The 16,726-nt window shown below is 43.1% G+C and overlaps 1 protein-coding gene across 6 annotated transcripts in view; it reads right to left on the reverse strand.

Annotated features, from left to right (window-relative positions):
- The window catches only part of EXOC4 (exocyst complex component 4), a 382,143-nt gene that overhangs the window by 147,809 nt on the left and 217,608 nt on the right, over positions 1–16,726 (reverse strand). Inside the window, exon 11 of one of the 6 annotated variants that reach the window (XM_040546077.1) lies at positions 12,925–13,126. The exons of the other annotated variants lie outside the window; for them this stretch is intronic. Within the exon in view, the coding sequence (XP_040402011.1) occupies positions 13,099–13,126 (28 nt within the window). The 3' untranslated portion in view covers positions 12,925–13,098. Of the gene's footprint in view, positions 1–12,924; positions 13,127–16,726 lie in introns of those variants that run through there. 6 annotated transcript variants of the gene reach the window in all.

A 16,726-nucleotide genomic window follows, 5' to 3' on the forward strand; every position in this document is an offset into this window, starting at 1 on the left:
AGCTGCGGAATGGCCATCCAGTTGGGTTTGTCCGTACCATTAAATAATTTTTGAAAAGCTGCTTCGATTGGAACAATTTGGTGAGCAATTTTTATCATGCTCATTTAGCAGATAAAACTCTCTATCCCACAGCAGCATCTGCAAGTCTAACAGGAGAAAGAAATTATATTTGGCCCCCCAAGATTCACATGCTTTCAAACAGACAAGGCAAATTCCATTAGGCTCACACAGATAAGCGCTGTTTTTACGTGGCTAAGGATTGCTGGAATTGATTTCTTTCCTTTTTTTTTTTTTTTTTAATTTTTTCTTTTCAGATATGATAAGTTTAAGTAATGGAGAAGAACTACTGAGTTAGCAGATACTGCTCTCTTCATCACTGTTTCATTCCAGGGAAGAGCTAGTAATGATTTTTCTAAAGAAAATAAACTATACATGAATTCTTCGCATTTAAACTCTTTTCTGCTCAGACCACCACTAGAGCTACTGTGGCTTCTGAACCAGGCTGAGCTTTGACTATATATTGTTCAAAACCCACTCTTGATGGCAGGTCAAAGAAAAAGATGATAATTTTATTATTATTTTCTAAGCCTTTCCGTTACCATGAATTCTAAGTTACAAAGTGATGTTAAGTAAAACAATAGCTTTCTACAACTCAATCTGAATGCAGCCACATACAATATTATGAACAAACCACTGACATTTCCAAATAAGCTGAGCTCCTATTTGCAGGTCATCATCCCTCTCCTTTTCTGGATATCTTAAAAGACAGCATGGCATTAACAACTGGGGAAATACAAAAGTATGTCTGCATTACTGTGGTCACAGAACGATTAAAAACAATAAAGATTTGGTAATTTCATTGCCACAGGACAGAAACTGCACATTGCTGCCAAGCAGGAAGCTGGCGGATGGATCCAGGTACTAAGCAGACCCCAGAGGCTGATGCAAGCCAAGGAATGATCCCAGTGATGTTAAATAAATGAGACATTGGTGAGGTTCCTACCGCTCAGGAATGACTTCAAGTCAATTAAAAAGAATTCCCAGTGTGCTTCAAGAAGATTTTCGTGCTCTTGTCGTGGGTCAGGATGCTGTTAATCAGTTTTGGGGTATGACCAAAAAAGAGAGAGGAAAAATAAAACACCCTTCCTTAACTTTGTTTCTCATGTTTCCACCCCTGTAGTCAAAATGAACTTAAGATACCTGTACCTTCAGATAAAGTCAGAACTGTGCACGGAGAGTATCAATTGCACACATAGGCAGAAAGGCCAGTAAATTATTATCAAGTACAGTCCATCCAAAGATCTCATTTTAAATGTGCCAGTTCTTGTTTAATCCTTCTGGAAGATCCAATCTATAAAATGCCCTCCTCACAAGTAACACAGTAATGACCACAGAAGATGAAAGTCATTTCAGTCTCTTCTTTCTTTGGAAACCTTTAAGTGACCTGTAAGGATAGATGGGGAGTTGGGGAAGGGTTTCAAGTGCTGTCTGAGCAGCTGATGGGAGTCATCCTGGGGCCACAGTTCAGTTCACAAAACACAAAAGTGAATAAATAAAAATATCGCCCTTCTTCCCCCCCCTTCCCCACAAGCTCATCTTCGATCAGCCAAAGGGAGAGAGTCACCAGCACTTGGTAAATGGTTTGGATAAAAATCCATATATTGAATTCACAGAAATGAAATAAAATGCAAGCCCTGACAGAATGTCAATTATGGGGTTTGCAAAATGGCCCTTTCTTATTTTTAGGTTTTGAAAGTTGTTAACTTTGGCAGTTTCCAAGATCAGATGGAACTAGATTTCAATATCTCATTTTCCAGCATCTCAGGGCCGTACTTAGTGAAGGAGCACAAACCCCCCTTGGTGGAAGGAGGAAAAAGCCTCCTTTTTGCGCTGGCAGTTGTACCCTTGGGCCGTCAGTGCAGCACGATAGGGACTGACCTGAGGGTCAGACCGCTTTCACTTGAAGATAACGATCCTAAGCTACCAAAATACACACACAGACACACGTACAGTTTCTCCTGTTACATACGTGCACCTGCACTGCAGCTGCTCTTCTTGAAAACTAAAATTCACTCCACTCCCAGGCTATTTTTACAGCTTTCAAATAGCAGAGTTCTCATGCATCTTTTTTTGTGCCATGGGGTAAAAACACACCAAAACACTGTTATATCACTGGAGGAAAAATAAAAAAATTTTAATAATTAAGGGCTGATTGTAACCGAGTCTACTCATTTTAAGCAATGAGACTTATTAACTGGACCATTAATGACAGAGAATAGTCTGTGTATGCAAACAGCAGTAAAAAACTCCCATTGTAGCCACCAGTTAAATGCCAGAGTATAAAATGTAATAATTTCCCAGCCCTATTTATTATTTTGTTTCTTAAAACAAATAAAAAACAAACAAAAAGAAAACAAAATATAAACAAACAAAAACAAACCAAACCAAAACAACCCCTCCCACACACAAGGAAAAGAAAAGAAAAAAAAAAAAAACAGGCCAAAATCGTGAGAATCAACATTTGTCCTTCCCCAGACAGATATTTAGTCCAACCATTGTGTTGCTAAACCAGGTCAGAAAAGGACCATGGACCCAACCACTTTACGTTTTCTTAGTCCCAACCATCACTGCGTTATCACCTGAGTGCCTATTAACGAAGCAAGGATTCTCATTTATAAACACCTTTCATTCAATACTTAATACTCTCATTCAAAGCAGAAGTGATAACATCACATTTCCACATATTACAAGCACCTTTCTACAGAGTTATTTAAGAAAATATGGTGTTTTGCGTTACAGAATAAATTAACTTTTTCTCTCACTTCTGCGTTTGGGGATGGGGATGTGGCACATGAGAGCAGTGGCACTGTAGGTCTGGCACTGGGCAGGCAAAATAGTCTAAGTAGTTTATGCAGGGGTAATTAACAATTGTAGTGGGCTACCCAGGATTATTCACAGGTATTAAATTGAAGGGAGGGGACGGGAATGTCAAAGCTTACAACTTTTCACTAGATTCAGCTCTGGCTTCACAATAAAACACTGGCTTCACAATAAAACACTTATAAGATGGAAAAATTCGTCCAAAAAGATTATTCCCCTCTGTTTCACAAATATTGACTTGCTCTTTCTGGTTATAAAATCAAACTAAAACTGAATTTAACTCAGTCATTTACTACGTTTGGTTTTGTTTTTTGTGAAACCGAACAAGGAAAGTGGACAGTCCATTTAAGACTTTTTGCCTGCAAAAACTCCTCAGCACTTTTACACAAGTCCATACAAGCAATTTCACCCTCTGCAAATACGTTGTAAAATGAAGTACTACGGTTTCGCGATCCACCGCAAAAGATTGTAATTTGTGTTAGCTGAGCAAACACAAACGCACGCCGCTGAAACTACAGGCAAAACTAAAGAGCAGGCCAGCACTGGAGTTCAGGCAGCGTGTTCACACAATGACCTTGCTCCAACTATAATAGGCTTTTTAGCTTAAAAAAATGAATTTTGCCAGCATTTCTGATTAGAAAGAGTCCCTAACATTGAAGTATTTGTAAATGCTAAAGAGCAGCAAGTATTTGGCAAGGTTCAGAGGGAGCGATCTGCTCCTTGCGTCCCAGCTGATGGGCAGGCCCGGTTAGGCCTCGCTGGCAGCCTTAGGGGAGACACCACTGGCTGTACCCCATCCTGCTGCAGCACTTCAGGCTTCAATATTGTTTTTACTTCTCCTCCATATTGCTCTTCTAAAAAAAAATACAGTGGTGGGGTGGGGTTTTAGTCATGACAGACACAGATATTCTCTTGCTTGCTGGTCTGACAAAGGGTTATGTATGTTATCCTTGAGAGCTACTCTCAGAAACATGTTATCTTTAACTCCTCCTGGAGAATCTTTTGGTCACAGCACAAGAAGCAGGTGGCAAAAGTCTCTTCCTTGCTGTTCATTCTCATCTCGTCAGAGGTAAATCTCATCTGCCGGAGCGGTGATTCCCTCAGTGAAGCCGGCACAACAAATTCCTACATGGCCACAACGTTAGCAAGAGCCCACCTGACGGAAAGTGCTGTCGCAGCGGGCTGACGAACACTGCCATCTCGCATCCTCCATCCTCTCATCTCTTGCGAGGGCATGAGCAAGATTTAGGATGGGGCTGCATTTCCATCCCACACAGGAGCTGCCAAACCTCTGCTAATACCCAGACGTGACTTTCCCCAAAGTGGTATATCTAAGCGAGGAACAGCCTGGTGGTGACCCTCACTGAGAAACCGAGTTTCAAAAGGAACAAAATGGCAAAACTCAGAGCTGTTACTATGAAATGAAAGACATCAGTCTTGGGAGCAAGGTTTAGGTTTCAGGAATATAGAATATTTTTTGCAGAATAAAAATGCAACTTCTCCTTCCTTTTCACCTTATTATGCAAGGTGAATCACACAATAACAGCATCACAGGTCTTCCCATGTCCCTCGGTTGTTGAGATTCATTTGGGAGAAATCTTGTAAACTCAACCTAAGATAAAGGGAAAGAATACCTAATGCTCGTATACCCCCACATGCACACACTCCATTGACCTGCATGCGAGCACACGTACTGGATCCCTATAGGAGCAAAGCTGAGGCTGATAACTTTTGTGCAAAAATGAATGGATTGTTTCCCCTTTCAGCAAGGTCTGCAAACTGTTATCTGAAGACTTACTGAAGCTTTGCACTCTCTGCAGCCTCCCCTCCCTGAACCTAAACCAATACATTTTTAATGTAACGTTTAAAGGTTTGATGAAAAAGTTATAAGTATTGACTTTTACTCCAGCTCATTCCCACTCAGCATGGCTCCGCTGATGAACCAGACAAGCGGTACTTCATAGTACATTCAGAACGGGCTATTTGGGGATCTCATAAAATTGCAGAAATGAGAAAGAAGCTCTCAATATGTGGTCCAAGTTGTGGAGGGCCACTGGTAGGAGCTTTGATTTCCAGCTCTGCATTTCCAACCCTTTATTTCCAGTTCCAGTTGCATTTGTGTGCTGCTATTTTTATTTTATTTTTCTCCATAATCCTACAGCAAAAGGCTCAGCAGAATGAAGGACAACAGTGGTGTTCTTGCAGAAAAACAGCTGATTAGCAAACGTAAGGACCGTTAAGGATTTGTTCCCTATAAGCCACCAAAGTAGGTTGCTTTAGGCTCTTGGACCCCTCAGTGTGCACTGGACATCTTTGTTGTGAAATGGTAACAGGTGCATTCATAAACACCTTATTTTTAATTATTGTTAATGTCATTGCTAAAATAACATTTGGTTTAAAGCTGCTGCTTGAGAAGAAAACAACCTTGGACTTCGAGAACTATTTTTGTAAAAAAAGCAATCTGGAAGTAGATGGTGATTGACAGGGGGAGAGGTAAAGAGCAACGCTTAAATAATATATGTAAACCTGTAATTCAGCCTGACACAAATTCATTTTTCTTGCTATGACATACAGATGTAATCCAATCAATGAGACAGTTTACGTGGCAAAGCCATTATTTATAGAAAGCCAGCTTGGCTTAAAAATGCCACAATTTGGGGCACAATTTGGGACAATTTAGGACCGCGATATTATGCACCATTTTGCATTGTGATGTGCTGAGAGATCCTACATTGATCAGGACATAAAAAGCCAGCAACATTTTGATAGTTCACAGATTTCCCCCTTCCCTCTGACTCCAGAACCCCCAAATGTGTTAAATAGTCCGGCAGCTACCATCTCTGTTTACCGCACTGTTTTTTTTTTTACCAACAAAAGCAGAACTGGGAAGACTTCTTAAAAAGCAGACTAGCAATAAGAACACAGAACTACCTAAATGCAGCTTTTACAGTAGTGCTCTCTCCCTTTTGAAATAAGCATCGCTTTTACAAAATAATTTGATTGCTTCCACCAAACACATTACCGAAGCTGTACAGAACGGCAGAGAACATGGCATAAAAACTATTCCTTGCGTCAGAGGATGGGTTTATGCTTAAAGAGAAGAACAGGGACTTGAGAAACTTTGGTTCAACTCCTGCTTTCATCCTGAAGCACCAGGGCTACTCCCGTAATTAAAGATCAGCAGATGCTGAAGCCATTTGCTATATCAAGGCCAGAGGGGTCCACAGCTCTACATGATCTCTCTCTTAATCTTCCCAGGCCTTCATTCCCCATCTGTAAAATGGGAGTAATTATCCTTCTCTTCTCTCATCCCTTGCTTGCCATGTTTAGTTACATCAAGTCCTCTTTTATTCTGTCTATGCACCGCTGGGTCCTGGTCGCGGTTGAAGTACTGACTCATTATCATAATACACAAAACAAACAGCAATATTGTGCTGGCTGGATAATCTAATCTGCTTTCTTCACCTCTGGCTTTCGTAGTTTCTGTAGCCAGAGCAAGCACTGAATTATCACACCTTAACAGATGCCGCTGTGCCACCTACCACTGGTTAAACTAGCTAAAAACTATGATGATTACACAGTAAGTAGACAGGACTAGAGGCTAAAAATGTAATCTGATGTAAAATCTTCAACTAAAGCAAAACGACTAACTTTTTTTATTGATTTACAACGGAATTTCAGCACTGCAGTTTCAATGGGAAGAAAGATGAATTGTCTCTGTAGATGCAGTTTGACTCTAAATGTCTCTGGAAAGACAGCGTGCGTTTGCTAAGAGCTAATCATTGCAAGGTGAAATCCATTTCTCATATGCCAATTTGTTTTCAGAGATTAAAATCAAAGTCCTGGGGGTTTATTGCTCTGTGAATCAGCACTTGCAAATGCACTGCAAAACAATGCCATCCCAAAATATTACAGCTCTGAAGCAACTATAATCCAGAGGGGATTTGGGAATTTACCCCATAAGGCGCTGAAAGAGATTCCGAAGTTAAAAGAAGTTTTTGAGGACTTCTGTCTTCAGTAACTCTTCCCATTCTGCAGTGTCAGTACTGGCTCATGTCAAATAATCATACTTAACAGCCAAAATTATGCTTTTTACTATTGTGATGCAACTGAGAGCAGGTCTTCCCATGCTGTTTTTGCTTGAGAGCTGTAACACCATGCAGAAAGCAGAACAGATCTAGCAGTAACTCACCAGGAGGTACATCCTTGCTGCTACTGGCAACCAAGCATGATGCTTTTGGCAGTGCTCAAAACTGAATAAAAACTTTTTAGTAAAGCTGGGACGCTGTTCCCTTAACAGACAGCTTTTTGCTTCCCCGAGACTCAAAGGAATCTGCTGCTACAGACTAATAAATCAAAAATGTCTCCAGCCCCTCCACAACCTCCTTTCCACTGTTCTCTTTGCACAGCTACCACCAAGCCTCCGAAACACACACACTGCCTGGCCAACAGCAGAATTAATGTATATTTAAAAGCTATTAGAGGGGCACCCAGAAGTGCTGGAAGTATCTGCTGTGCTGTACATGGATACAGGAAGGAATGGGAAATGAGGTCAATGTGGCAATTAATATAAAACTTGAAGTTTGCATACAGGGATGGATCAATAGAAGAGAATTGAGCGTGCACATATGACCTTGTGTCTTAAAGTCATGATGCAATGGCTGAGAAGAAAGCCTTAGATTAGCCTGGTTAATCCTTACAGGCTTAGCTGACCTCCTCCTTGCCACCCCAGCGCAGATCAGACACTGCAGCAGGAGCGATGCGTTGCTTTTGGGAGGGGACTGCACCAAGTCTGATCCATACCGAGACAGGAACACTTTGCTCTTAACAGGAGAGAACTGAAAACACCACTTTTATTTAAAATGCAATTAATTAAAAAAAAAAAAAAAAAAAAGCTTGAAAGCAAGGCTCAAGAAAAGGTGGGAAACTTGAGATGATGAAGGAAAGTGTTTCTACCAAATTTCATTGACAGTGTGTGCAAACAGGAGGAGACTTCCCTTAACTGTAGGTTCAAAGTTGGAGGCTCCCGTTGCAGCCTGAGTTATTTAGCAATGGTTGCTCATGGTGAACCCAACACACAGATAACTGAGCAAATCTCTGGGAGTTACTGATTTCAAACAAGCCAAAAACAAAGGCCTGGAGTAGGAATTAACAGCGACAGGGATCTTTGGAGAGGCTGGATTTTAATACTATTCCACTCCTCTCCTGAGGGAGCCTAATAGCTTTTCAGGATCAAGAAGAGAGTTAATAGACAAACACTTAATATTAAGCTAGATTAAATTTGGAACCATCACCCTTGACAGTGGCCCTTAAAGGTGTAATTTGAGAATCGCAGCAGGTGAAAATAAAAATAAAAAGCCTGGCCTAGGTCATATTGTAAAGCTGGGTTATAATAAGCTCCTGCGAGCTGAGGGAAGCAGCAAACTGCGAGGTGATACAGTAAAAAGGCACAAAGTGAGGATGCCTCTCTTCATCAGGATGCAAGGTGTGCAACCTGCCTGCACCCCATCACGGGGCTACGATGTGCTGTGATGGTGAGAATGGGCTGCAGCACGGCTCATCCTCCACGTCCCCTGTTTTCCCCTGAATTGGACCCACTTGCAAGCCAAAGCCTGCAGAAAGCATGGGAAGAAGCGACGGCAAGGCATTCTGAGTTATGATTGGATTCACTCCTTGATTGATTTATTTCTCTTGAAAATAACAGGTGCTCCTCATTTGTTCCCTGGGGAATTACACGTTTGGCACTGGATGCTTCTGTCCTCGTCTTCCAAATGAGTTCGAGCATTGGAAAACTATGAACTGAATTGGAAAAGCTCTGCAGGCCGGGCAGGTGGGATGTCCCACTCCATGGTGGAGTGGCTGGGGGTCCCAAAGTGAGACGTGTGCCCTGATTTCCCCCAGGTTCCTCTAAATCCATCCTCCTCTCCCATTCACCGTATTTTAAGTAAATGCTGATTCTCAGAGAAGCGTGGGTCTCACGCTCATTCAAAATTAACCCAAATTACCGTAACATTTTGTGGAAAGGGACAGGGAGTGCACATAGGCCAAACCCTGATCAGATTCGCTTTCAGTTCTTTCAGATGGACAGCAGTGCCCATTATCCAACATTTCCCTTATTACGTTGAATTTTTGCTTTTTTTTTTTAGGACAGAAGACTGCAAAAATCCTAATGCAGGGCTCTCCACGATATGGCTGGCCTGAACAGCTACCAGAACTCTCCTGAAAACTCCTCACCTTCTATTCCCCCAGGTTCGGTGATCTGAAAAGTCAACGTATCTAATCTGAGAATGTAACGCTTATTTTTAGTCATAGCCCAAAACAACACAGGTGATATTCAGGAAACTCTATGTACAGATTCTGATCTATATTACAGAAGTCCCATAGCAGCTCATACCCCAAAAGTCCACCTCAGAGGACTCACTGGTTGCTGCCGTTGAGCTTGGAAGAGCTGCTCCTTCTGCAGGTGTCACCTAAGCTAAAGAAGTTATGGAGAAAAGAACAACAGGAATCTAAGGAAGCTAAAGAAGTTATGGAGAAAAGAACAACAGGAATCTAATACGACCTTAGGAAAGGACAGGGAGACTTTGGAAGCACAGTACTAATGCACAACGGGGTTTTGTCATTTGGATAGTTTTCTCTCTGCAGCTTGAATTCAGTCCTCATGGGAACGGCTGGGTGAGGTTGCAGAGCAGGATCCCAAAATGCTTCAAGTACAGCTCACTGTTGGGCTCCGACACTTCCAAACCAAAATGTCACCGAAATTCAAAATAAGAACAGAAGAGCCAGGGGCTTTGTGCTAGAGGAGTGTGACCATTTGATATGAAGAAGCAGAACTCAGGCTGCTTCTTAGGAAAAACATTGTGCTAACCAAACCACAAATACCCTTTCATTCATCAAGTTTCTTTTTCCACCACGTAACTTTCACCGTGATGCAATGTTTTTATTTAAAAAAAAAAAAGAGATAAGTTCCGTCATCTAAAAATAACAAAATGTTCTTCGGTGATCAGAGCAATCATCATCTAATAATTACAGATCATCACCTTGAAACTGCGGCGAAAGCTGTCGTGCTGACTGCACTGCACTGCCTTACCAACACAGTACAGCCACAGCCAGAAGCAAGCTCAGCTGAGCTGAAGTCCTGGATGGTCAGCTCCGATTTTCAAATAATTAATCATTGCCTCGGATATTGTTTTTCACCCCAAAATGTAGGGTCTGGGATTGCGCAGTACACCGAACGGAGCTACTCACTTAACAAGACAAATGGATTTTATTGACTTAATCACGAAGAGTAACAACTCAATATCTCATTTCTTCATAGCTGGCTAGAACAAACTCTGGGGGCATGAGGAGAAGATGTAAAACATAGTCTATAAATTATGAGAGTTTATTAAAGAAATGCCAATGGAAACAGCTTCAGAATTAAATGTCCATGTTCTGCAAGACTTCCACAGCAAGTGGGCAAAATATTGACTTATAACAGATGAGGCAAGCAATCTACAGATAATATATCACAGGAAAGTCCATAATTTTTCTCCTTCAACTGATGAGATTATTCTAGTGCACTGCTTTTGTTGTGATAGGAAACAAAAGGTTATCACCATTTTTGTTGCGGCTGTTCGGATGACAGCTTCTTTTTGTCACAGCACCTTTACATGCAGCTGCTGTATCTCTGTTCCCTGGATCAGCTGATTGTGCTGTGGAAGGAGCAAGCCGGGCTCAGATCGGGCCCTAACGATGATGGTGATGGGGATTAATTCCTCTGAGACCAGGGGTAGGGGGAGCCTGTTGACACCCCTTGGTCTACCTGAAAGCTGAAGTACTGCAGTCACACCCCAGCATCTGTGATGGGTACAAGAGCGGGACTTACAGGGATCACCCTTGAGCTGGAAGGAAGAGGAATTAAAGAGCAGGATTTTAGGGCAAACACAAACATCAGTTAGCTGAAGAGGAATGGCCAGGGCCCTGCTGGCAGCCCCACTCCTGGCTGCTCTGGTGCAAAGGACTGGGCACCATTCCCCAGGATGCTGCCCAGAGCCCCAGGGCAAGGACAGAGAAGAAAGCCCGAGTGCTCACATTCTGCAGAAGGGAGCACAAACCTTCCTATGAACTATCTGCTGCCGATGACTCCTGGACAGAGAAAACCATAGAAAAGCCCCCTGGTCTCATCCAGGATGGAGCAAATGCTGCGAGGCTACCGGATGAGTGACATCTTGGGCCACGTTATCGAGGAGCACGAAAGCCCAGGAAGGAGACACTAAGAAAGATCACTGGAAGAAGGTAAAGCAAGTTAAGTGCAAAGTGTTAAAGTACAAATTGTACCTGCTAAATATTAGCAACAAGCCTACGAATTACCAAGACTCAAGCAGCTTCTCCAAGATAACTTAATGCCTGTGTTCAAAGCTAAAAGTTTTAAATCAGAACCAAGTAGCTATTATATTGATTTGTGCGCAACGAGCCACAGGAATACAAAATATAAATGAGAACAGGAAGAAAAAAAGAGAAAACGTTTCTAGCAATCTGAAATATTCGTCTCACAGGTCCATGGAGATCAAGGTAGAAGAAACTTGTGTTCAAAGAGACGACGTTATGCTCTTATTTCCTGACAAATACAAGCAAGCTTCATTTGTTTAACTAATTGATGACATTTCTGAATAGAAATGAACCCTGAAGAGGACTGCACATGCTGGCTTGTGTGTTTACTGTTTGTAACGGGCCAAATTATGCTGCTGATGATTAAGACCCAAGCCTTGAAGAACTGGCTGTACCTCAGCTTGATAATGAATGGGCTTTTAACACACCAAGCCTTTAATCTCTAGGATCCTGGACTGAATCCAGGTTGAAGGTGAGCCTAAGTATTAGGCAGCTAATGGGGTCTGTTCTACGGCCACCGTTAGCAGTTAATTTTAGCCCACTTTAGGATGGGCTGGGCTAAAATATGTATGTGCACCCTACAATATCTGGGAACGTTGCACTTCCACTGCACATGCCGTACAAACGCTGAGTTTCTGCTTTTAATATATTTTTCTGAAGGCAACTGGAGTTTTTGCATGGTGATCAGAGCAGAAATGGCTGAAGAAATATTGTCCCAACAGTCTGGGGAAAGATGGTATCAAGGTGATTCATTCACTTCTTCTTAGCCTCATCTTTTTTTTTTTTTTTTTGCTTCTCGATTGTTGCTGTTGCCCTTACTTAGGGCAACACTGCCCCGAGGACTTGCAGCAGCATCACATGGATGGCAGCACTTTCCAATTCATTCCACCCTCCACGTCAAATAGTCCCATTTTGAAAGAAAACTTGCTTCTGTGTTCTGTGTTACGCGTCCTACAAGCGCACGAGAAATTAAGAGGCAGAGCCCAGAGGACATATGGCAGAGAAAACGATCCTAACGTTAACGGCATTACATTCAGAGCTAAATAGAAAGGTCATCTCTTGGACAAAGAATTGGGTAATGGACTGTATTCCCCCTCACGCACTCTATAAACCAGCACATTATTTCTTTTATTGCTCTGATTGTTTTCAAAGTCTCAAGAAGCCTTCAGACACACCGCAACAGAGAGGGTCTGCAGAGGTCAGAGACAGGGAGCAGGGACCAGGAGATGAGAAGTTCGCTTCTTGCTGTGCCAGGTTACTTAGTGCTTCTCCCACACCTCTGCTTTTCCATCCGTAAAACTGGAACAACGAACCTTTCAAAACACACGACTTCAGACAGAAGCCACCTCAGAAAGAGGTTGCCCCCTTTTAAATGCCAGCGGACTAACCAGCTGAGCTGTAAACTCACAGGATCATTAGCAAGTGTTTAAGAGGCTACTCACTGTTTCTAGCTTTTGGACGAACCTCGAGATTTCGTGTAACAGGCGCTGAATGAACAGCTTACACTGAGCTCCTTCATGTGTACCAAGTCCAAAGACAAAGTTCTGCCGAGCAGAAGGAGCATGAAATCAAACTTTACGGTTTAAAGGGAATGTCAGGATAACACGGGTTTAGGCATCCACACAATGCAAAAGTGCTTATCAATAGCCACTGAGAATATTTTACTTACAAACACCCTCCGCTGGCTTTGTGTCACGCTAGGAGATGCACTACTGAAAGCAGGTCCTGTCAGAGGATTTGTGCGGAATGCCTTCCACAAAGCCTCTGCTTTCAGCCTCACCCAAAATCATCTCTCTCATTTTAGCCCGAGCATTTCAATACGACTCCACAGGTAGCAAATTGAAATGTTCAGTCCTCCATTGCAGGGAGATTGAATCTGAAAAGGAAGCAGCAATACGAATGAAGCAAGGCATCAATAGCACACACTAAAGCTCTCACCGATGACAGCAATGATGTTGGATGAATGATTTTGAGCATTTGTTAAACTTCTACCATTGTGAAAGCAACCTATTATTTTCCTGGTTGTGCTCTGAAATGCCTCAATCACTGACAGAACAAGTGAGTGAGAAATAATACAGTTCATTTTCGATTGCTTTTGTTCAATAGATACATTGCTGTACACCTTATCTCCCATTGTTTCATCAACAACCCGGCTAATATTTTTTTCTCATCTCCTCTTCTGATATCATGTTGTTAGACTGATGAATCTGCCATTTAAAACCGTGTACATCTTTAAAACTCGCCAATAACATCCCGTAACACGACGAGATGTTCAATTCAGGCCTGTTTGTGTGAAGAAAACCACAACGCAGCACTCATGTGAAGGCTGTAGGAATCGGCTAATGCAGGAAAGCAGCTTCCAAATCACCGCACTTAACCACGGGACACGATCCCAGGTAGAAACTGCTGTCGCAGCAGCTTAACTGAGTAAGGCTTTGCTTTCACAGCCATGGATTCAAATTCTGCCTGGTGTCCTACACCTCTGGTAGTGTGGCCTTGCATGTAAGTTTTCAAACAGGATTTTAATCCGTGTCTGTAAAACACCCGAAGATGTTTCTACGATATGTGGCAGCAGCAGCAGTCCCACTGATAGGCACTTCTAGACAAGCAACCTGGCAAACGGAGCCATTTAGGGGAGGGTGGAGGGTGCTAAATGAGAAAAGCGACAATCAGAATCTCAAAATTCTGGTTTAATTACCAACAAAATGTAACGTGAGCTGGTGTGAGATGCCACAGAACATGGTGGGACGGCAGGGAAGGTCACCTGGGTTCTGCTGCAGCTCAGACACCTCTCGTTAGCTCGGACCAAGTCAACACAAATCGCCACGAACACTGAACCGGAGCAACACGGTACCGGCAGGTTACAATTTCGATTCAGACGGAAGGACAAAGAACAAATTACCTGTAAAAACAACAGACTGGAAGCCACGGAGAAGAGGTACTGGCACTGAGTGCAGCAGAAGTCTCTGCAAAAAGCCTCCCCTCTCTGGACACCCCTGTTAAGCACTTTAGCTTTGACTTAAACTTTTGATTGCATGCTTCTCTACAGAAGGAAGAGCCATGCAAAGTTTTCCCCCAAATCAATCTTTTCTTTAGGCCCCTTTTGAGCTCTTGGCATCTTAATGTGCCAGGGCTTAAAGAGAAGCCATCGCCTTCTTGGTGGCACATGCACAGGGCAAGCAGCTTTCCAGAATCCCACCATGATGATATGTGGATCGTAGGCTAACATTGCATTTTTATTAAGGAAAAAAAAAACCAAAACTATGCTCTTGGCACTATACAATCGGAAATCCTTGGATCCCAAACACTGGATCTTCTACACAAGCAGAAATAACCTCCTGTGCAGTCCCCACATTTGCAGTGGCCATCCAACATTTCTGGACATCGCAATCCAGTGTCCTCCTCCTGTGATGTGCAGACACCACAGGCCCAGGACGGGACACCACAGGGATTAAATGAGAACCTGTTGGACAGAGGGACACAAGGGATGAGATCTGCAGTATACTCGCAGGAATACAAGGTACAGCGTGCAAAGCAAGAAGCCTCTTGTGCAGCCAAAGGTCTTGGCTACATTTCCCAGCTGCCTTTTGAGGACAAGGAGAGCAGTTCAGGGCTCGAGTCCCTCTCCTGCTGTAAAAAAGACTACAAAAGTTGAGCAGCTGAAGTCTTTTGTCACTTCTTCAATCACCTGTCAAAGGTGCAAATGTGTGCCTCTTACTTTGGTTTAAAAACCCGTTTAGGAAAATTAGAAGTCTCCTGTGACGTGTCCTAGCAGACACCCAGCTGGGTGGCAGGGAGCCAGAAGCATCCACCTCCGCCACTTACAAAGTCATCTGGAAGAATCAGATCCTTTTCTCCCAGATTTTCATGGAATTCCCTATGAAAGCAGAGACTTTTCTCTGGTTCTGCATTCAAAATGACCAGCTTTCGTTTCCTTCTCCACCTCAACGTAAGCCTAATGGCAACAAGACTATGAAGCCCTGTGGGAACACCACAGTACAGCCAGCTGATGGGCACTGCAAACAGGGCTTCTCTTCTTCTTGAAGAAAGAAAAACTGAGGTTTAACTGCTGGTGCTCAGCCCCAGAGTATTTTACAAACAAAAACAGGCAGAGTTAAAACAACAGAACAGACACCAGGCTGATCGTTAAGGGCACAGAGTCATTAGTTCCTTCAAACTCATCCTTCAAGATTTCTTCTGTCCCTCTGCAAGACCTAAAAGAAGGAAAAAGCAAGCTAGCAGCCTCTCACAGAAAGCCACAGCCACTCGTGGCTCTACAGAGAGGATTTCGGGTCTCCTTTTGAGGGCAAGGAGTCATCACAAAACATGTCTCAATGGTTTGCAAAGGAATCAGGGATCCCTGTTCAGACACGTTCAGATCCCTGCTCGGGGATCCCTGATTCCTTTGCAAACCGTTCAGACGTATTCAGATCCCTGTTCAGGGATCCCTGGAAGCTCACGAGTACATTCTGCTTTTGTGCAGACCTCCAAGAGCGATGACTGCTTAGCCCCAAAGCAGCAGAGGGTTGGTTTTGGAGTCTGAAAGGTATCGACCCTTGGGGGACGCAGCCAAAGTGAATTAAAGAGGAGTGGGCAGCCTCCCTGGGAAGGGAAGCAAATAAAACAATCTATATTTCTATGTCATTTCACTGACACGAAGATAAATTGCTATCGTCTCTTTGCAAAGACTCCCTGAGAAGCGTTCTCTTTCTCAGGGATCGCATTAGCTTCGGTGTGACTGCGTGTTACATCTTGAATCTCCCCTGGTCCGAGCTGCCTGTAAGGAAGCCACCTTGTCCTGTTGCTGCTGCCTCACATGTCCCTCACGAAAATGCAGGTTCCTTAGGCAAAGGGCTACCTTTCTAAGAGTAAAAACACATGCTGAAGAAGTGAAATGAAGATCTCAAGTCATTCCATCACAGGCAGCAAAATCAATCTAAATACGGACTGACAGCAGAGCCCAAACCTTCGCTCTAAGGTTTGCAGCAGCCAAGCCACGGGTCCAGCAACTCCAAAGCACTGCTAATAGGGAAAAATAGTTATATGAAACTGGGGGTTTCTGTCATTCGAGACTAAAAAGCCATAAACTGGAGTACATTAGGCAAATAACTGCTGCACCAGCCTTATCTTTTTTTTTTTAATAGTGCATTTTTTCTCCATCAGCAAAGAACTGCTCTAAAATAATTGCTCTAAACGACTTTTTGAAGACGCATGTCTATTTGCAAACCTCATCAAGTTACACGTTAGACAAGTCCCTAATCTTCCTTTCTTAATTTACAGTAAGAATGAACAAACACGAGGAACTTAATGCAGTAATTACCGTCAGCACGCCTCCGAGAGGGGCCAGTTACCGGCCGTGCTGCTATTCCCAGTAGCAGGGGAGCTGCTGGTCCCACTCCGTTCTGGGTTCACACGGGACTTCAGGCTTACAGACTGCATCAATCTGGCAGATCCATAACCTTGTAACTCCTTCTCA

This window comes from Cygnus olor, chromosome 1 (assembly GCF_009769625.2).
Source record: "Cygnus olor isolate bCygOlo1 chromosome 1, bCygOlo1.pri.v2, whole genome shotgun sequence".
NCBI classification, from domain to species: domain Eukaryota; kingdom Metazoa; phylum Chordata; class Aves; order Anseriformes; family Anatidae; genus Cygnus; species Cygnus olor.